At 44.2% G+C, this 22,694-nt stretch overlaps 1 protein-coding gene across 12 annotated transcripts in view; it reads right to left on the bottom strand.

The window, feature by feature from the left end:
• rims2a (regulating synaptic membrane exocytosis 2a) overlaps positions 1 to 22,694 on the bottom strand; it is a 215,292-nt gene that overhangs the window by 41,261 nt on the left and 151,337 nt on the right. For 8 of the 12 annotated variants that reach the window (XM_042310264.1, XM_042310266.1, XM_042310267.1 and 5 more), the window contains 4 exons: positions 19,928 to 20,095; positions 18,069 to 18,181; positions 5,199 to 5,231; positions 3,553 to 3,656 (listed from right to left, as the gene is read on the bottom strand). In XM_042310264.1, coding sequence (XP_042166198.1) covers positions 3,553 to 3,656; positions 5,199 to 5,231; positions 18,069 to 18,181; positions 19,928 to 20,095 — 418 coding nt within the window. The remainder of the gene's footprint in view (positions 1 to 3,552; positions 3,657 to 5,198; positions 5,232 to 18,068; positions 18,182 to 19,927; positions 20,096 to 22,694) is intronic. The other 4 variants (XM_042310309.1, XM_042310314.1, XM_042310294.1 and 1 more) reach the window with 2 other exon arrangements.

The following is a 22,694-nucleotide window of genomic DNA, read 5'->3' on the forward strand; positions in this document are numbered from 1 at the left end:
ACAATGTGTGGTGTTCAATGTAGGCTACATTCCATTAGATGAAAAGAAGTAAAAAAACATGCAGGGCTTGACAATAACCTTTATCACACAGACAAGGAGGTGACTGAGAATGTTGTGAGTTTGTTTGATGCAAGAAACTACTTTGCAAAATAAAATACATTATTATTCCCGTACCATTACTACAGAGAATCAGACACATTATGCCACCCTCTGCCTACTGCCAACAAATGCAACATTTCCCCTTTAAGACAAAAAAAGCTCTTCATGCTGGCCCATGTTGAGTCCAATGCTTCCCACAGTTGTGTTACATTGGCTGGTTCTCCTTTGGGTGGTGGACCATTCTTGATACACACGGGAAACGATTGAGCGTGAAAAACCCAGTGGAGGCTACTGAGGAGATAAAGGTTCATAATAATGGCTGGAACGGAGCAAATGGAGACCATGTGTTTGATACCAGTCCACTGATGCCGCTCCAGCCATGACCATGAGCCCGTCCTCCCCAATTAAGGTGCCACCAACCTCCTGTGCGCCTGGCACCATTCCCTGCTCAAAGGCACTTCAATCTTCTTTCTTACCCATTCACCCTCTGAATGGCGCACATACACAATCCATGTCTCAATTGCCTCAAGGTTTAAAAATCCTTCTTTAACCCGTCTCCTCCCCTTCATCTACACTGATGGAAGTGGATTTGGAAGTGACATTTTCTATTTAGAAAAAACGCTCTTATCCAGAGCCACTTACAGGAGCAGTTAGGGTTAGGTGCCTTGCTCAAGAGAACATCGACATATTTATCACCTTGTGAACTCGGGGATTTGAACCAGCAACCTTTCTTGCCCAACCGTAGCTACCTTAACCACTAGGATACCTGTCACCTACATAAATAAGAGATCATAGCTTTCACCTGGACTCACCTGGTCAGTCTATGTCATGGTGGTCATAATGTTTTGTACACTCAGTGTACAGTGGGGCAAAAAAGTATTTAGTCAGCCACCAATTGTGCAAGTTCTCCCAGTTAAAAAGATGAGAGAGGCCTGTAATTTTCATTTTTATCTCAATACTTTGTTATATACCCTTTGTTGGCAATGACAGAGGTCAAACATTTTCTATAAGTCTTCACAAGGTTTTCACACACTGTTGCTGGTATTTTGTCCCATTCCTCCATGCAGATCTCCTCTAGAGCAGTGATGTTTTCGGGCTGTTTTTTGGGCAACACAGACTTTCAACTCCCTCCAAAGATTTTCTATGGGGTTGACATCTGGAGACTGGCTAGGCCACTCCAGGACCTTGAAATGCTTCTTACGAAGCCACTCCTTCGTTGCCCGGGCGGTGTGTTTGGGATCATTGCCATGCTGAAACACCCAGCCACATTTCATCTTCAATGCCCTTGCTGATGGAAGGAGGTTTTCACTCAAAATCTCACGATACATGGCCCCATTCATTCTTTCCTTTACACGGATCAGTCGTCCTGGTCCCTTTGCAGAAAAACAGCCCCAAAGCATGATGTTTCCACCCCCATGCTTCACAGTAGGTATGGTGTTCTTTGGATGCAACTCAGCATTCTTTGTCCTCCAAACACGACGAGTTGAGTTTTTACCAAAAAGTTCTATTTTGGTTTCATCTGACCATATGACATTCTCCCAATCGTCTTCTGGATCATCCAAATGCTCTCTAGCAAACTTCAGACGGGCCTGGACATGTACTGGCTTAAGCAGGGGCACACGTCTGGCACTGCAGGATTTGAGTCCCTAGCGGCGTAGTGTGTTACTGATGGTAGGCTTTACTTTGGTCGTGTGGTTCTGGGATTTTTGCTCACCGTTCTTGTGATCATTTTGACCCCACGGGGTGAGATCTTGCGTGGAGCCCCAGATAGAGGGAGATTATCAGTGGTCAAACCAAGCTGCTTACCTATTGCAGATTCAGTCTTCCCAGCCTGGTGCAGGTCTACAATTTTGTTTCTGGTGTCCTTTGACAGCTCGTTGGTCTTAGCCATAGTGGAGTTTGGAGTGTGACTGTTTGAGGTTGTGGACAGGTGTCTTTTATACTGATAACAAGTTCAAACAGGTGCCATTAATACAGGTACCGAGTGGAGGACAGAGGAGCCTCTTAAAGAAGAAGTTACAGGTCTGTGAGAGCCAGAAATCTTGTTTGTTTGTAGGTGACCATTTTCCACCATAATTTACAAATAAATTCATTAAAAATCCTACAATGTGATTTTCTGGATTTATTTTTCTCATTTTGTCCATCATAGTTGAAGTGTACCTATGATGAAAATTACAGGCCTCTCTCATCTTTTTAAGTGGGAGAACTTGCACAATTGGTGGCTGACTAAATACTTTTTTGCCCCACTGTATGTGATGTAGATAATAAACTATTTTAAATAGTCTATTGCAAGGGTTATAGTCTGTGGGGAAGGAATTTATCAAAGTTTTAATTAGAAAATTATAAGACAAAGGACAATAGAACAAACTTTCATGTGGCCAAAATCTTTGCTTTCAATGATTCGTTGGCTTTATAAGGAGATCTGTTCGTCCTAAAACAATTGTTAGCCAAAGAGCAGCTCATTCACATTCATTACGGCCAATGTTCTAGGAGGAGGACACAGAGAAATACTAGGTTATATAACCAAATAATCTTGAGCGATAGTAAATTGTTCTCTGTAAAGCCAAAATGTAAGCTAATCAAAATCATTTGGCATGAACAAGAAATGGGAAAAGGATATTTTTCTTTGTTTTTTTTATAGCAAGTTGGTGAACCAAGACATGATGTTAAAACAAATGAAAATCATCTGCAAAGAAAGAGATTGTATATTAAAAGCTGCTCTGTGTCCAGTTTGTTAAAATACAGTTGTAGTTCGTGGCACTCCTCACAACTAACAGAGTTGACAAATGTTTATTTTTATAGAACTATAAGTGTAATGCATGCTTAGTGTATTCCAGGGCAGTAGTTATCATTCCACGCACTTAAAAGGAAGACAGGACAGGATGGACATGCTTTCTCTTATAAGGCTTGGCTCAGGCTCTGGCGAGGCCCCCAGGGCTCTTTATAAACACACTACACTTACAGCAACTACAGTCTGTGTGACTCTGGACACAGTCACTGCTACATTCCATGGATTCACAGGGTCGATATAATACCTCATGTATGTACGTATACTTGTTCATGAAGCTTGCCAAATTGTGAATACTGCTGTAATGGGTGTTTGGAAAAAAGTGTTTTACACTTTTTGATGTCTCGCCATGGGTTTGAGTATGATGCTGTTAACATCCTGCTCGTCTTTAATTTGATTCCTGCGCGGGTCACATTTACTGAACATTTTCTGTGTTAGCCGTAAGTCAGTTTGTATACAAAGTGTCTACTTAATGACCATGTTATGAATAGAATAGGAAGGAAGGGCTGGTATTGGTCTTGCCTTAAGAGCGATGGTCCTGCTTCACGTGCACTGAACATGGATGTGTTAAAGTAACTCCAAGTCAGTTTGTTGGGAGAAATGGTGTGATGCTAACAATGTTCTACTTATGAAAGGGAAAGGAGGACTGTGTCACTGTGTCTTGCCTTGTTGTAGACCTGTTCCAGTCTGGAGTCGCACCCGGCCCCCTGCTTGAACTTGTTCACTTTCAGCTTCATCTGTCTGGTCCTCTCCTCCACATCCATAGCACCTAGGGAGCAGAGTGGTCAGTGGAGGTCATACTCAGGAATAGGGAAATCCTGGTTGGAAGACTCCCAGAATCACAAGGGAATAATCCGTTGTCTTCCAACCAGGATTTCTGGAAAACCTGGGAATTTGGGGGAAATTCACAGATTTTTGCAACGCTACTCAGGAATAGTCTTTTGAAATGTTTTGGGGGTTCTGGTATAAAGCACTGACCGAAAAAGTCCTCAAGATATCAGCATAAAAAAAGGTTTCTACTTTGATTTAGGAATCCCGCATTACTATGATCCAAAGACTTATTCGGGTATCATTTTCACATGACAATGTTATTGTATAAAAGTGCTGCATACAGCGTTCAGAGTTAGTTCTCCCAGACACCAACAGTCCATGATGTCACATAGAGCTGGCAAAATGAACAGTAGGAAAACACAAACAACAACTTGTAAGAAATATTCCATTTCATAATGAAGGGGTTCACTTGGAGTTTACATGAAGGGATTGAATGAAAAGTGTCAGTTATTCTGTGTCAAAATCTCAGATATGCTCTGTTGGGTCTGCAGCCCTAACTTTACTATACAACCTCTTTGCCATAGTTTATTTTACTGAATTCATTATTCATCATATTTCTTGCAAGCAGCTACCAACCTCCCAGAGCTCACATAGGCTTTGGGGGCAAAACGTGACTGTCCACATGCCACAGTGAGCATGTCAGGTCAGTCAGGTCTGTTAGGTCAGTCAGTCAGTCTGTAGTGTGGGGAGTATTCAGATCAGAGGAACCCTATTCCCTATATAGTGTTCCCAATGTGGCTCCGGTCCAACAGAATACACTCGACTAGGGAATGGGGAAGGTGCCATTTGGGACGGCCTCACTTCGTGATGTCAGGCAGACTACAGTAACTCTAGCCGTCTTACCTGCATCACCATTCTCTGGACACACTTTCATTCTCTCTACTTTAGATTTGTATGATGGCAGTGTGGAGATGAAGCACAGGCGCATGAGAGAAAGAAAACACAAAAACAAAGAGCAAATGAATGTAGAAAGATAATAGATGAGACTAAATGAAGATCTCCAGGAATGATGGGAAATGAAAGGACAGCCTCCATGTTAGTTTTTCTGCAACATGTGAATATGATTTCCTGTCCATCAGCTTTATATGACAGTTCATGAGATATGACCTTATGTTGTAGAACAACAGAATGAGATGCACTTTCTGCCATCTTGGTGGCATATCAGGATTCCTAGGTTCTATTTGTACAACATGCCTCGATGAAATGTCGTCATGGTTGAATATAGCTGAACAACAGACATGTTACAATGAACACAGTTGACATGTATGACCATGCATGCTTACATGTAAGCAAGCACACACAAACTGAGTCAAATCCACCCCCCACCCCCAAAAAAAAAAAAAAAACATCTCCAACAAGCTCAATCAGCAGGGAAGAATGGACATGAGAAAGCAGGAGTAGGCGGGATGAAGAAGAGGAGGAATGAGGAAGATGAGAAGGAGGTAAAAAGGGGAGGCATACAGAAGAAGGAGGGACAGACCTGAGCTGGTCCAACCTGGTGAGTCCGTGTCTTCTGGGGTCACATGACAAAACACAGACACAGACAGAGGACAGGAGATGGGAGTGAGAGGGGTAACACCATGGACAGGAAGTGATATCACTGTGGAGGACCCTCCTTCACAGTGGCCGCCGCACAGATCGGGTGGGGGTCAGAGTGAGGGGGGCATGATGGACAGGGGGTGGCACAAAACGACAACAACAACAACAAGCACAGAGCACAACAACACAAACAAAATCATACACCACAACAAGGAAAGATCACACCAACACAAATTGCACTAATGGACAGCCAAGGAGAAAAGTGAAGAGAAGAGAAGGGTGCAAGGCAGGCCGGGAGCGGCTGGACTAAAGGACCTGTAGTGTTATTGAAAAACAAAGAGGGGGAAAGGTGAGCTGCTGTGTACTGTCCAGAGGAAAGAGAGCTGAAACAGTCAAGTAGACGTTAAGGATGGGAGGAAGAGCGTTGGAGCTGACAAAGCAGACAGAAACACTAAAAGACTTTAGAGGTAGAAGAGAGGCGGTGGGGGAGCCACTTGGACTAATAGTCTACTGTGGAGAGACGGACAGACAGACAGACAGACAGCCTGGAACATAAACAACCAAAAGCAGGCAGAGAGGCGGCGGTAGGTACAAAAGAGAAAGCTACCAGTACCACAACTTTTCTTTCTTTCTTTCTTTCTTTCAGAAACCTTGTTGTTGTGATTGAGGCTGAGGCACAGAGAGAGTAGGCCCACCAATACCCCTGGGAATGAACAGGTTACACAACAGAGAGAGCTGGGATCGACTAGCAGTCGCTCTCCTCTCCAGAGCCTCTGTTAGCCTCCAATTAACAACCATCTCCCCCTACTCCAGTACATAATCCCACTCCTATTCCGCCACTGTGTCTTGGGAGGAAAACAGAATGTGCTTAGGTTTTGATGAGCTGTGCTTTCATCAGCCTTTCATTAATCATCCCCTGCCGTGTGCAAATCATCTTGCATAATGGAACCGAGAGAGAGAGAGAGAGAGAGAGAGAGAGAGAGAGAGAGAGAGAAAGAGAGAGAGAGATGGAGCACTCACTCCTCCTGGCTCGTCTGTGGCTTCACGCAAGCATAGTGATACACTTACTGTGTTATGCATGTAATGGTGTTGTATTTTCATGGGATTTTGGAAGATACAGTAAGACCCCATTGTGGGCTAAAAGAGATCCAAATAAACAAGGGAACAAACTGTGGCTTCACACAGCCATAGTGATTCCGCTAACTATGACTGGGCAAGCTGTGGTGGGGGTGGTTAGCTCAAAGACCATCTTCACTGAAGTGACAAAGTCCACTCCTGGATGTGTGCCCACCTACCCCCCTACTGTTCCTCTTGTCCCCTTCTTGTATGCTTCCATGTTGAAGGCTTTGGTGTACACCCCCTGGGAGACCACCACAAACCACAGCTGCAGCTATACGAGTTGTTGTCTGCATCCCAAATGGCACCCTAATCCCTACGTGGTGTACTATGTACAGTGCCTTGCAAAAGTATTCATCCCCCTTGGCGTTTTTCCTATTTTGTAGCATTACAACCTGTAATTTAAACGTATTTTTATTTGGAGTTCATGTAATGGACATACACAAAATAGTCCAAATTGGTGAAGTGAAATTTTAAAAATAATTTGTTCCAAACAATTATAAAAAATGAAAAATGGAAAAGTGGTGTGTAGATATGTATTCACCCCCTTTGCTTTGAAGCCCCTAAATAAGATCTGGTGCAACCAATTACCTTTAGAAGTCACATAATTAGTTAAATAAAGTTCACCTGTGGGCAATCTAAGTGTCACATGATCGGTAACATGATCTCAGTATATATACACCTGCTCTGAAAGGCCCCAGAGTCTGCAACACCACTAAGAAAGGGGCACCACCAAGCAAGCTGCACCATGAAGACCAAGGAGCTCCAAACAGGTCAGGGACAAAGTTGTGGAGAAGTACAGATCAGGATTGGGTTATAAAACAATATCAGAAACTTTGAACATCCCACAAGGCACCATTAAATCCATTATTAAAAAATGGAAAGATATGGCACCACAACAAACCTTCCAAGAGAGGGCCGCCCACCAACACTCATGGACCAGGCAAGGAGGGCATTAATCAGAGGCAACAAAGAGACCAAAGATAACCCTGAAGGAGCTGCAACATTCCACAGTGGAGACTGGAGTATCTGTCCATAGGACCACTTTAAGCCGTACACTCCACAGAGCTGGGCTTTACAGAAGAGTGGCCAGAAAAAAAAATTGCTTAAAGAAAAAAATAAGCAAACACATTTGGTGTTCGTCAAAAGGTATGTGGAGACACCCCAAACATATGGAGGAAGGTACTCTGGTCAGATGAGACTAAAACTGAGCTTTTTGGCCATCAAGGAAAACGCTATGTCTGGCACAAAACCAACACCTTACATCACCCTGAGAACACCATCCCCACATTGAAGCATGGTGGTGGCAGCATCATGCTGTGGGGATGTTTGTCATCAGCAGGGACTGGGAAACTGGTCAGAATTGAAGGAATGATGGATGGCGCTAAACACAAGGAAATCCTTGAGGGAAACCTGTTTCAGTCTTCCAGAGATTTGAGACTGGGACAGAGATTCACTTTGCAGCAGGACAATGACCCTAAGCAAACTGCTAAAGCAACACTCAAGTGGTTTAAGGGGAAACATTTAAATGTCTTGGAATGGCCTAGTCAAAGCCAAGACCTCAATCTAATTGAAAATCTGTGGTATGACTTAAATATTCCTGTACACCAGCAGAACCCATCCAACTTGAAGGAGCTGGAGCAGTTTTGCCTTGAAGAATGGGCAAAAATGCCAGTGGCCAGATGTACCAAGCTTATAGAGACATACCCCAAGAGACTTGCAGCTGTTATTGCTGCAAAAGGTGGCTCTACAAAGTATTGACTTTGGGGGAGGTGAATAGTTATACACGCTCAAGTTTGTTTTTTAGTGTTATTTCTTGTTTGTTTCATGATAAAATATATTTTGCATCTTCAAAGTGGTAGGCATGTTGTGTAAATCAAATGATACAACCCCCCCAAAAAATATATTTTAATTCCAGGTTGTAAGGCAACAAAATAGGAAAAATGCCAAGGGGGTGAATACTTTCGCAAGCCACTGTAGTGAAAAGGGTGCCATGTGGGACAGAGCCGATGTGTAAGGCCAGGTGACGAGACTCTGATTATTGGCCTTAATGTGTAACACACTGTAGTCAACATCTGCAGTTAGGTCAATTACGTCTTCATTAAGTTGAATAATTAAGAGAGGCATGAATAAAACAACACTGTGAGACATCTGCCTTATTCAGCTTTGATCTGATCACACCACCGTGCCAACTCAACTCACCTCACCTCATTGTCAAGTCAAGAGATACCCGCTGTAGCTGAACAAAGCGAGCAGGCAATTTTTGGCTCGTCATCAACAGCATGGTACAAGTTGTAGGTCAATGCTTGTCATCAACAGCATGCTACAACAGCATGGTACAACAGCATGGTAAAAGTCCTAGGTGAACTCATCAATGGCGTACCTTACATAACACAAATAAACTCTGTTTAAATAATCCTCTATCTAGTAAAATGCATTAGTTGACGCACACCCAAACATTTTGGCGAGGCGCTGACTAACGGAATAGTAAGATTATGTAACAAAATATAGATAGTCATCAAATAATCATCCTTGTTTTGTTCATCTTGAGTCATATTGTCCAAACACTGACCAGTGCTTGTTGAAAGGGGTCAAAGAGTCATCACCTGACAGCATGAGCATACTGACCCACAGAGTTATACAATACCTCTGACAGTACGGGCATACTGACCCACAGAGTTGTACAATACCTCTGACAGTATGGGCATACTGACCCACAGAGTTTTACAATACCTCTGACAGTATGAGCATACTGACCCACAGAGTTTTACAATACCTCTGACAGTATGAGCATACTGACCCACAGAGTTTTACAATACCTCTGACAGTATGAGCATACTGACCCACAGAGTTGTACAATACCTCTGACAGTATGAGCATACTGACCCACAGAGTTGTACAATACCTCTGACAGTATGAGCATACTGACCCACAGAGTTGTACAATACCTCTGACAGTATGAGCATACTGACCCACAGAGTTGTACAATACCTCTGACAGTATGAGCATACTGACCCACAGAGTTGTACAATACCTCTGACAGTATGAGCATACTGACCCACAGAGTTGTACAATACCTCTGACAGTATGAGCATACTGACCCACAGAGTTGTACAATACCTCTGACAGTATGAGCATACTGACCCACAGAGTTGTACAATACCTCTGACAGTATGAGCATACTGACCCACAGAGTTGTACAATACCTCTGACAGTATGGGCATACTGACCCATGAGATACTGACCCACAGATACAATACCTCTGACAGTATGGGCATACTGACCCACAGAGTTGTACAATACCTCTGACAGTATGAGCATACTGACCCACAGAGTTGTACAATACCTCTGACAGTATGAGCATACTGACCCACAGAGTTGTACAATACCTCTGACAGTATGAGCATACTGACCCACAGAGTTGTTTCTGACAGTATGAGCATACTGACCCACAGAGTTTTACAATACCTCTGACAGTATGAGCATACTGACCCACAGAGTTGTACAATACCTCTGACAGTATGAGCATACTGACCCACAGAGTTTTACAATGCCTCTGACAGTATGAGCATACTGACCCACAGAGTTTTACAATACCTCTGACAGTATGAGCATACTGACCCACAGAGTTGTACAATACCTCTGACAGTATGAGCATACTGACCCACAGAGTTTTACAATGCCTCTGACAGTACGGGCATACTGACCCACAGAGTTTTACAATACCTCTGACAGTATGAGCATACTGACCCACAGAGTTTTACAATACCTCTGACAGTATGAGCATACTGACCCACAGAGTTTTACAATGCCTCTGACAGTATGGGCATACTGACCCACAGAGTTTTACAATACCTCTGACAGTATGAGCATACTGACCCACAGAGTTTTACAATACCTCTGACAGTATGAGCATACTGACCCACAGAGTTTTACAATACCTCTGACAGTATGAGCATACTGACCCACAGAGTTTTACAATACCTCTGACAGTATGGGCATACTGACCCACAGAGTTTTACAATACCTCTGACAGTATGAGCATACTGACCCACAGAGTTTTACAATACCTCTGACAGTATGAGCATACTGACCCACAGAGTTTTACAATGCCTCTGACAGTATGACTGCAAACATTCTATGAATCATAATTGAATCATGATGGCTTCAGCAGAAAACATATTCATTGATTTCAGCATATTGCTACAGTCACATGTCATGCTTTCACAAAGTAGTGGGTGTATCATAATCTGTGCACTACAGAGAGAGAGAGAGAGAGAGAGAGAGAGAGACAGGGAGAGAGACAGAGACAGAGAGAGACAGGGAGAGAGAGACAGAGAGACAGGGAGAGAGAGAGAGAGAGAGAGAGAGACAGAGAGACAGAGAGAGACAGGGAGCGAGAGACGGAGAGAGAGAGAGAGAGAGAGAGAGAGACAGAGAAAGAGACAGAGAGAGAGACAGGGAGAGAGAGAGAGAGACAGAGAAAGAGACAGAAAGAGACAGAGAGAGAAAGAGAGACAGAGAGAGAGAGAGACAGAGATAGCAAGAGAGAGAGAGACAGAGAGAGAGAAAGAGAGAGAGACAGAGATAGACTAACATTGAAGCTTCATTAAAGCTGAAGTCATTAACTACTGCCCTCACTGAGCTACAGTTCAGGAAAGACCACAACACAACATTACAATCCATGGCAAGCAAACTGGTGATAACTAGGAAACTACACCAAGTAAAACAGTCAGTATGCAACTCTTAATTCCAATGTGTCCCAGTGTCCTGGTAGCATGGTGCATTTTATCAAGGTGTTAGCTAATGGATGTATCAGCTAGAGCCGGTCTACTTTCATTCAGCAGTAAGAGAAGCTCTAATGACTATGATCATGGATAACACTTTCAGTGATGCTCATCTTATCTACCTCAAAATGATCTTCAATCAAGTTAATTGTCTCCAGAGGGCCTATATACAATTTCCATTGACACAACTCTTCCAGAAGTCTGTCCCTCATGCCCACTCAGTCACATAATGAGGGTTCATTATTGATCTACATGTAATTCTTCCATACATGGAGATTTACATGTACATACGTGTTTCCATGGATACTCAACAAAATAATTGAGAAACAAACATTCACAGCTGTTTTGCCTGGCAACACTCTTTTACATGTAAATCTACAGCCCAGACCAGAAACCATAAGTTATGGAGATTAATTAGACATGTTTAAAAGAAACTAAAATGTCATAGTTTTCAGAGACCCGACCACAAAACAAACTCAGCAAACCACTTACCAAACCAAATCAAACACTACCATGCTACACTGCATCACTGCACATCACAGAGAGGAGAAGGACAGAGGTCAGAGCCTCTGTGACATTTAGATAAGGATAACCACAGTGAGGGGCCCACAGGGCCAAGATTAGTGAGGGGCCCACAGGGCCAAGATTAGGTTGAAGTCATCAGGTCTCCACTCCAAGTGTGTGTCCCAAATGGCACCCTATTCCCTGTATAGTGCAGTACTTTTGACCAGTACTCTATGGGCCCTGGTCAAAAGTAGTACACTACATACTGTAGGAAATAGGGTGCAATTTGGGACCGCAGCCCAAGACAAACCTGGCTGTGTTCCTCCCTCAGAAAGAGAACCATTGAGGCCTTTCTGCTGGTCCTCCCATGTCACCTCTGAGGCAGGGCAGGGAGGGAGGGAGGGAGGGAGGGAGGGAGGGAGGGAGGGAGGGAGGGAGGGGGAGGGAGGGAGGGAGGGAGGGAGGGAGGGAGGGAGGGAGGGGGAGGGAGGGAGGGAGGGAGGGAGAGACCCACAGAGTTTTACAATACCTCTGACAGCTCAGACAGAGGAGCTGTTGACAACACTCACAGTAGAGGGGCATAGAGCTCCTTTCATCAGCAAACAACAACAAACAGTGTTCCTGTCAAAGATAATTTGTTGTCTTGTGTACATTTATGGCAATGAAGCGTTTTGAATTGAATGAACCTTTCCTATTTAAACATGTGGGATCGATTCCATCAAGATTCACCATGAATCTATAACTCTCTCTCTCCATTAATGGTGCTGCACTCAGGAAAACCCTAAGATACCTCACTGACAGTCACCTGGGAGAGAACACAGTTCATCCTGTGGTGAAGAGACTTATGGTCAGCTATATGGTCAACACTCACAACCCATTATATGGATCATGGGTACAGGGGCATGGGAGGAATCAACATATATATATTTTTTAATACATTTATTTCTATGGATGTGATACATTGAATGGGTATTAGGAGCCACACAATGTTGTTAAAAACATCTACAGGATAGGCAAAAGAAAAATACAGCTGTATTAATTAATCTGTTTCATTATCATGAATATGTAGACCGTGTTTGCCTGTGTGTCTTCATTGTGAAACGAAGTCGCGACAGGGAAAGGCAGCCAGGTTCAGCACTGCAATCATGGACAGCTCCTTACTAAAGATTATGAATTTTGCGTCATCTGCTGGCCAGTAGTGGTAATGGTCTTCTGAATTGATGGACTATCTTAATTTAACCCTGTTTCTCACAGCAGGAAAATAATTCTGCAGCAACAGGAAATGTAAATTAATGGACATTTTTGTAGGGGTTGACACATCTTTCGTTAGGTCAAATCAAGTCTGACTAGTGGAAATTACAAGTGGAAATTACAAACTTTAGAAGCCTTTTTAAACCTTGAATAGACTACAATTTGTATTTCCTGCTGTGCAAAGAAATTCTCTGTGATAACAGAGTGATCAAATTAATACAGCAGATCTGTTTTTTGTTGGCCCATTATCAAGAATGATATTTACAAGCTGTTATCGACAGTTTCATGACAATTGGCATTTAAATTGCAACATCTACTAACGACCAACAACCAGTTGCATGAATGTTGTGTCTAAGGTGACTGGTTCAACTTAAACTCTTCAAACTGCAATCCCAGCATGCATCCCTTTTCCTCAACTAGATTTACTTCAATCTCAATAAGTGCCGCTTTGACTGAAGCACGAAATCTTACATGTCTAATTGAAATGATCTTTAATTCCAAACGGCAAATTTGACCATGGAGCTATACAGTATATATAACTAATACTGTTCCATTGAATTGTGTGGTTGTGACATGGGGATAAAGGGCTGAACATTGATTCTCAAACCCTTCAATTAAAGGGCAGTGTAGATTAGTGGTGTGTGGTTGTGATGGGGCTGGGGCACGCACGACTATATGAGCTCAGGGAGACACAACTCTGTTATATTAGCATCAGTCTCAACCTTATTATCATCATCGTCATAATGATGAAGATCATCATCGTTATCATCACCACACACTCACCCAACCTCCACTCCTGTGGTTAGTTAAACACTGCAAATCAACCCAAATCTAATCAATCACATTCATCATCTCAGAAAATATGAAATGTGGATAAAAGAGAGAAAGAAACACGGAAGAAAGTTGACTAAATTAACTATGGAAGCTCTAACTGGCATGCAGAGTCCCACAGCACTGACACGCCCCTGAGGGCACTATTGAGGACACACCACCACAATGGCACACTCCTGAGTGCACTTGCCTTTCCTCCCATTCACAGGTGGGCCTGGATGAGGCCTGTCCTCACAGTCTGAACGGTAGTGGGACACAGACGGAGCTTTATGAGATCATGGAACACGGATGCATGCACAGAGGCAGGCACACACACACACACACATGACCACACACAAACACACGTTCCTGCACAATTGTAAGAACACAACTACACAAGCCTGCACACAGACCAAACACATACAGATATGAAAACCCATAAAGTATAGTGCATGTTTCATGACCAAGATATTCTACTACTATCACACAGAAGACTTAACTGAATGAATGAACAGACAGATGGGTGAGGAGGAACTAGGAAGAGAGACCTGTGGGAAACTCCAGCTCCTGCCAACACAACCCTGGACACTCTCATTCAAGCCAGTACATTCATAAAGAACAGTACTGACTCAAAAAAATGATCATATTTGAAGGGTTTTGGCTGAGGGGCAGAATGGCTATAGGGCTTATAAAGATGGTACAACATCATAGTCCAGTACAGGCTGTGTGGACCAGGCAGGGTCAAATTAAAGTTTGCAGTGTTCTGGGACTATTCTATTGGTTTCTATGGTACCAGGCAAACTAAATAAAGTGCAGCTTAAGTAAATAATGTATTGGACCCAGATCTGGCGTGGAGTTCTCACCAGAGAGGCACATACATAAAGGTGACAGAGGTGAACCAGGAAGTCTTATTAAGGCTCAGTCTGAGACACACCAGTAGATAGACACACCTCGCTCTCCCTCGTACTGCTCTAGAGAGCAAAGGTCACCAGTAGGCCACTCAAGCTCCTCCCATGTTCCCCCTGAGTGGTCGGGGGTCGTAGTAGAGACAGATAGATAACAACAGGAACAGGGGCTGATTAGATATCACTTGGTTTGTGGCTAAAGCCGTCAAAGCTAGTTCAGGTCTCAATGTTGACTTCCCTGTCCACATCAAGGAACAATAAAATCAAGGCAGGACGGTTGAACAGGGGTCACCACAGATACTATATCACAACATCTAGGTCCACCTTGTAGAAGAGGTTTTCAGAGCTCAATGGGAATTCCTGGTTAAACAAAAATAAATGCAAATCTAACTGAAGCCAGTATGGTGCAACAACATGGATCCTTTGTCTAGGCAGGAAACACAAAGGTACAATCACACACACCTGACTGGATATACATTCCCTGTTCTGCCTTGATTTCTGTTACCTCAACATTTCAAACAACCCTCCTATTTGAATCACAGTCAGCCCAGCTCAGCCCAGTCAGCCCAGCCCGGCCCAGCCCAGCCAACCCCCAGTCCCCTGGCCTCTATGGATCAGTACCACGTGCAGCAGCAGCATTAGTGCCATGATTAGATAAGTCCTGGCTGTGTCACGCTGCAGGGCTCTGTGTGAGCGTCAGCCCAGGGTCGGATCGATACATTAGAATACCTCCCCCATTTTCCCTCCCTCTGCCATTAGCCCATGAGGAGAAAGAGGAGGAACAGAGGATAGAGGGGGAGAGGGGTATGGGGAGAGGAGAGGAGAGAGATGGGGAGAGGAGATGAGAGAGATGGGGACAGAGGATAGAGGGGGAGAGGGGTATGGGGAGAGGAGAGGAGAGAGATGGGGAGAGGAGATGAGAGAGATGGGGACAGAGGGAGAGAGAGAGGAGGGACAGAGGATAGAGGGGGAGAGGGGTATGGGGAGAGGAGAGGAGAGAGATGGGGGAGAGGAGATGAGAGAGATGGGGACAGAGGGAGAGAGAGAGGAGGGACAGAGGATAGAGGGGGAGAGGGGTATGGGGAGAGGAGAGGAGAGAGATGGGGAGAGGAGATGAGAGAGATGAGGACAGAGGGAGAGAGAGGAGGGACAGAGGATAGAGGGGGAGAGGGGTAGGGGAGAGGAGAGAGATGGGGACAGAGGGCGAGAGAGAGGAGGGACAGAGGATAGAGGGGGAGAGGGTATGGGGAGAGGAGAGGAGAGAGATGGGGAGAGGAGATGAGAGAGATGGGGACAGAGGGAGAGAGAGAGGAGGGACAGAGGATAGAGGGGGAGAGGGGTAGGGGGAGAGGAGAGAGATGGGGACAGAGGGCGAGAGAGAGGAGGGACAGAGGATAGAGGGGAGAGGGGTATGGGGAGAGGAGAGGAGAGAGATGGGGAGAGGAGATGAGAGAGATGGGGACAGAGGGAGAGAGAGAGGAGGGACAGAGGATAGAGGGGGAGAGGGGTATGGGGAGAGAGAGGAGAGAGATGGGGACAGAGGGCGAGAGAGAGGAGGGACAGAGGATAGAGGGGGAGAGGGGTATGGGGAGAGGAGAGGAGAGAGATGGGGAGAGGAGATGAGAGAGATGGGGACAGAGGGAGAGAGAGAGGAGGGACAGAGGATAGAGGGGGAGAGGGGTAGGGGAGAGGAGAGGAGAGAGATGGGGAGAGGAGATGAGAGAGATGGGGACAGAGGGAGAGAGAGAGGAGGGACAGAGGATAGAGGGGGAGAGGGGTATGGGGAGAGGAGAGGAGAGAGATGGGGACAGAGGGCGAGAGAGAGGAGGGACAGAGGATAGAGGGGGAGAGGGGAAGGGGGATAGGAGAGAGAGGGCAGGAGAGAGACTGGCTGGCTGCAGACAAGGAGGAGAGAGGAGTGCTCATGGTTTCTGACAATGATGAAGGAGTTCTGGGATTGCTTTGACAAGTTCTCAGCACCGGCTAGGCTTTCTCTCTTTCTCTCTGCTTTCTACCTCCCTGTCTCTCCTTCTGCTCTCTCTCCCGCTCCCTTCTCCCTCTCTCTCTTTCTTTCTCTGCTCTTCTCCCTCTCTTTCTCTCTCTCTCTCTCTCTCTCTCTCGCTCCCTTCTCCTTCTCTCCCGTGGCTCGCTCCCTCCAATCACCACTCAGCTAATCTATTAAGGGCACTACATTATAACTTCCCAGACTCAATAAACAGTGAATCATGTATTACTTTGTTTCTGGATAAATGACTTTACTACTAACAACACTGGTTAGGGAATCACACGTTTAAAACACAAATAGTCTACTGCACCGTATCCACGCCACAACCCCCAGTGACACGTCTCACCTGAGCACTCTGAAGTCATAACACCAAACTGAGGACTGTTCAACATAGAACACAAAACTACAGTAGACCTGATGACAACTGAAAAACATGGAAGCTACGATGCTAGATGACAACACTGACCCAGTGTAGGAACCAGAAGAAGACTAGGAGGCTAAGCTAGGACAGGACTGCTAGGTCACACAGTCAGGGAGTGAGACACACGCAGGCTGCAACATAGAGCAGGACAGGGGGTGCTGTGGACCACTGTAAATCAGGGCTGTTCAGTAGGGAGGAAACCTTTTGAAACATAGTGAAACAGGGAGGTTCTCTCTGAACTTGTCCAATAAGAACACAGAATCAATATCCAATAAGAACACAGAATCATTATCTAGATTCTCATTGTAAAACATTTTGTTTTGATGTGCTCTACTGAACAGGACCCTGGTCCCTGCCGTTGCAGACAGATTCAACCTTTCACAGGGGGGTTCTCTAACTCCCACCTCCTGTGAAAGACCAAACCTACACTCTATGTTACAGACCTTCACAAGGTTCTGTTCCTTCTTCTCCATCTTCTGAGGAAGGAATGGAAAAAAGGAACCAAGTAGATATGTTAAAATAAAAAACAGCAAATGTTTATGAAGAGACAATATCACCAATATCACTGACTAAGGTTACAATGCATGTTGTAAACTTTCTACAGGACACCCTGGTTAACACTGACAACATATAGAGTACTGAGACCATAAGAACACACAACAAACTCACTAAAACAGAAGACACAGGAATTCTGAGCCAAGCTCTGTCATTCATGAGCAACTGACCAGAGAGAACCCACAGACAGCAGTATCTGTTAAACTTGCTATGAGTCTTTTCCCACTCAGAGGTTAATGGCACAAAATAACCAATATCTCAAGGTGCCATATCCAGGTAAAGACTAGCAAATAACAAGAAACAATTGCTTCTGACAAAGAGATGCTTCAATCAAAGTCAAACCTGTTCCAAAGTAAGTGACCATAGTGACCAATGGAGAAAAGCCTTAAGGTGTCACCAAACCAAAGCAACCAGAGAGGCCCAGAGCTGGGTATGGAAAATAAAGCTGAGAACTTACTTCTGCCCTTGGTCCCTGTGGGTGGAAGCTGTGGTAGTTGCCGACCTCCTCTCCTGTCAGACATGGGGGTACTGGTAGGGCTGGTTTGGGCCGATCCGCTGCGGGGGTTCGCCCTACATGGGGGGGGCACAAAATGGTACAGCCTGGGTGAGTCAAGGATCAGAGGTCAGGCACAGAGATGACCTGTGATTGGTTGGAAGGCCCCGGACAAGCAGACGGACTACATTTCCCAGTGTGCTTTGCTTTGTTATGTAAGAGGATAGGATGGTTGTAGAAACAGCAACACATCAAACAAACAAACTACTGTCTACTGGGGTTGGTAATGAACCAAACATGGGAAAAAAAATTGTATCAAACACATATATATGTCAGTTCACATATATACTGGACATGTTGTGTACAATCATGTCCATGCTCAACCAGGGAAGCTGCCATGTTGTTGGATCGGTGAAAGCTGGACACATAACAGATCATTTACCTGGTCAATTACCTGATCAATGAACTGATCAATTACCTGATCAATGAACTGATCAATTACCTGATCAATGAACTGATCAATTACCTGATCAATGAACTGATCGATTACCTGATCAATTACCTGATCAATTACCTGATCAATTACCTGGTCAATTACCTGATCAAGTTAATAACTAACTACCTTTTACTTTCTGTAGTATATTTTTTCAGCCTATTGTATTGAACGTATTCTCAACAGATATTTTTTCTCCCATAAGACTTGTATTGTGTTTTTACATCATCTGCCAGTTGAGCATCTGTGTCTGCTAAACACTGTATTCTGATATGTGTTGAAGTCAGGCTATGCAGAAGCATCAAATACAGTAGCTTGAATTAATACTTCATTTGCTAAACATGAATGACTAAAAGTTATTGCCTGAAAATGGCTAATATTGATTACTGGTGTCTTATTCTAATTAAAAGCACATAACAGATGATCAAGCTCATTTGTAATTGGTAGGTTGCTGACTGATTTGAATAAATTCTACATATCTGGTGTAGGCCAAAGCAGGGTATCTGGGTTCCTTCTAATTCATGTCAGCACCTACCAGTTGATGAACTCTAAAACCCATCAAAACAATGACATTTGGCACATGACATGCTAGAGATAATGTAGCATCAGTTTTGCAACAAAGGTGATGAATCGCATGTTTCACTCGACCCATTAAACTGCAAGGAAAGAGTGAGGACAGCACCCATGGGCGTTCGTTCAATGTGGACCAATGTGGACCAATGTGGACCAATGCGACCATGCGATCTGACGGTCTACAAAAGATTAGAAAAAAAACAACTGGAATAAAAAATGTAATTACAGGATAATAACAGGTAATGTTAGTAAAGAAAGAAAAGCACAATGGTGATCCATCACTACTATACTCAGTCAAAGTAGTGTATAAGTAGTGTGTTCCAAAAACAAAAAGAGTTACTATCTAGTCTACTACCAGTCTGGAATGGGGAAGGAAATGCAGCACCATTCGTTGCTTTAGGAGGGGGGGCGGAGTAAATGATAAAGTGGTGAGCTGGCTGGATGCTGATTGGATGCTGGGTGGGTGGTGGGGGGTTGGTGGTTGGTTGCAGTGAGACAGGCAGAGAGAGGGGTGGGTGGTGGTTGTTGGTTGTTCTTTGGATTGGTGGGGCAGTAGCTATGCAGTGGAGGCTGGTGGGAGGAGAAATCGGAGGATGGGCTCATTGTAACGGCTGCAATGGCAGAAATGGAAACGTATGAAACACATCAAACCCATGTGTTTGATTCCAATCCATGAATTCCATTCCAGCCAATACAATGAGGCCATCGTCTGATTTATAGTGACACCAGCCTCCTGTACATGTGTCTGTCTGGTCACCTCGTTAAGGCAGGTGAGGGAGGGGCGGAGCGTCCGGAGGGTAAAGACGGCATGGACCTCATGAGGGTGGAGTCGGGCCGCTCCGTGGTGGTGCGCTCTAGCGCGGGACGCTGGTCAGCTGACCTGGACCTGCTGTGATACACATGCCTGTCAACGGCTCCGTGGTTCCTGCAACACGTTATTGAGAGAAGGGAAGGAAGCTGCTGCTGATGATCAGGTGCCATGATACAGCAGAGTGATGCATGTCCTGGGTCCCTGGGCTGGGCCCCATAGGGCCATAGCAGGTGTGACAGGGAGGGACAGGCAGGGGACAATGTGTCCCTCATCTGTGGTAGGTGACTGAGTGAGTGAGTGGGAGGCCCTTTGGAATCTGTCTGTGAGTGAAAGACACTGGGTGAGATGTGAGAGAATCGTGGATTAGCATGTGTTGGTTGGTTTCCATTCAGCTCACTAGCTTACTATACTCCTGCAAGGTACATGCCGAAAGCTGTCTCCGCCCTGCCATTGTAAAATGCAACTGAAATCTAGTTGGAAAAAGAAAATATATTTTTGCCACTGAGTAGTTTGGGGAAAAAATGGAATAAAATGCATTTCACATACATACACCGTGTACACAAGAATATCTACACAGTATCATTATGTACAATAAAAACATGAATTTGCTGTTGTTTTGTATCGTGTTGTTCCATAAGCGTCTTCATAGGCAGTAAGTGTCATTACCTCTCAATAGCATGTGTATATCTGAAAATCAGGTCACATCAGTTAGTTATATCATTGTCATTGCAAATGCTCATGAAGAAAAATAGCTTATTTTGCCCAGATGTGGATTAACATCTGACATGAGCAGCATTTGCGAAGCCAAAAACAAACACCAAACACTGAGGACACGGTGGCAGCACAGTAAAATAGTGAAATGTTAAGAGTGAAAAGCTGTCCAGCAGAGGCTATGCTTCCTGCTTCCTGTTCTACACCAGACAATTGCAACACAGCGGTCACTCCAGTTGTAGACCAGCCAATTGCAACACAGCGGTCACTCCAGTTGTAGACCAGCCAATCGCAACACGGACACTTCATCAGCCAGTGAACGACCTTACGTTGCCTGAGACTTTAATGATGGTGACCATCATCATAATCATGCGTGGTCTACGATCCTCAGGTCGTTATGTCCAGGGATTGATGGCTTTGAACAGTAAAGGAGATATCGGAATCTAACGACTTGTTACTTACTAGAGGTGTGTTGGGATGGATGCTGTAGTTCACCATAGCTCTCTCTCTCTCTCTACCGTTCAGGATATTCCCTTGGGATTTCAACACGGTCAAAATAATAACTCAGACAGCCCAAGTCTGGTGTGGTTAGTATATACTCTGATAATACGTTGCACGCCTTTGTTGCACAGTAGAAACATTAAAACTCTAGTTAGATCGACTACAGCACCGGTGCTACTGTAACATCTACACTGTTATTACCTTGTCTTCCACTGCATTCCTCCTGCTAAAACTATACATCTACTGTAACATCTACACTGTTATTACCTTGTCTTCCACTGCATTCCTCCTGCTAAAACTATACATCTACTGTAACATCTACACTGTTATTACCTTGTCTCCCACTGCATTCCTCCTGCTAAAACTATACATCTACTGTAACATCTACACTGTTATTACCTTGTCTTCCACTGCATTCCTCCTGCTAAAACTATACATCTACTGTAACATCTACACTGTTATTACCTTGTCTTCCACTGCATTCCTCCTGCTAAAACTATACATCTACTGTAACATCTACACTGTTATTACCTTGTCTTCCACTGCATTCCTCCTGCTAAAACTATACATCTACTGTAACATCTACACTGTTATTACCTTGTCTTCCACTGCATTCCTCCTGCTAAAACTATACATCTACTGTAACATCTACACTGTTATTACCTTGTCTTCCACTGCATTCCTCCTGCTAAAACTATACATCTACTGTAACATCTACACTGTTATTACCTTGTCTTCCACTGCATTCCTCCTGCTAAAACTATACATCTACTGTAACATCTACACTGTTATTACCTTGTCTCCCACTGCATTCCTCCTGCTAAAACTATACATCTACTGTAACATCTACACTGTTATTACCTTGTCTTCCACTGCATTCCTCCTGCTAAAACTATACATCTACTGTAACATCTACACTGTTATTACCTTGTCTTCCACTGCATTCCTCCTGCTAAAACTATACATCTACTGTAACATCTACACTGTTATTACCTTGTCTCCCACTGCATTCCTCCTGCTAAAACTATAAACTATACATCTACTGTAACATCTACACTGTTATTACCTTGTCTTCCACTGCATTCCTCCTGCTAAAACTATACATCTACTGTAACATCTACACTGTTATTACCTTGTCTTCCACTGCATTCCTCCTGCTAAAACTATACATCTACTGTAACATCTACACTGTTATTACCTTGTCTTCCACTGCATTCCTCCTGCTAAAACTATAAACTATACATCTACTGTAACATCTACACTGTTATTACCTTGTCTTCCACTGCATTCCTCCTGCTAAAACTATAAACTATACATCTACTGTAACATCTACACTGTTATTACCTTGTCTTCCACTGCATTCCTCCTGCTAAAACTATACATCTACTGTAACATCTACACTGTTATTACCTTGTCTTCCACTGCATTCCTCCTGCTAAAACTATACATCTACTGTAACATCTACACTGTTATTACCTTGTCTCCCACTGCATTCCTCCTG

Source organism: Oncorhynchus tshawytscha, linkage group LG03, assembly GCF_018296145.1.
Source record: "Oncorhynchus tshawytscha isolate Ot180627B linkage group LG03, Otsh_v2.0, whole genome shotgun sequence".
Taxonomy (NCBI): Eukaryota; Metazoa; Chordata; class Actinopteri; order Salmoniformes; family Salmonidae; genus Oncorhynchus; species Oncorhynchus tshawytscha.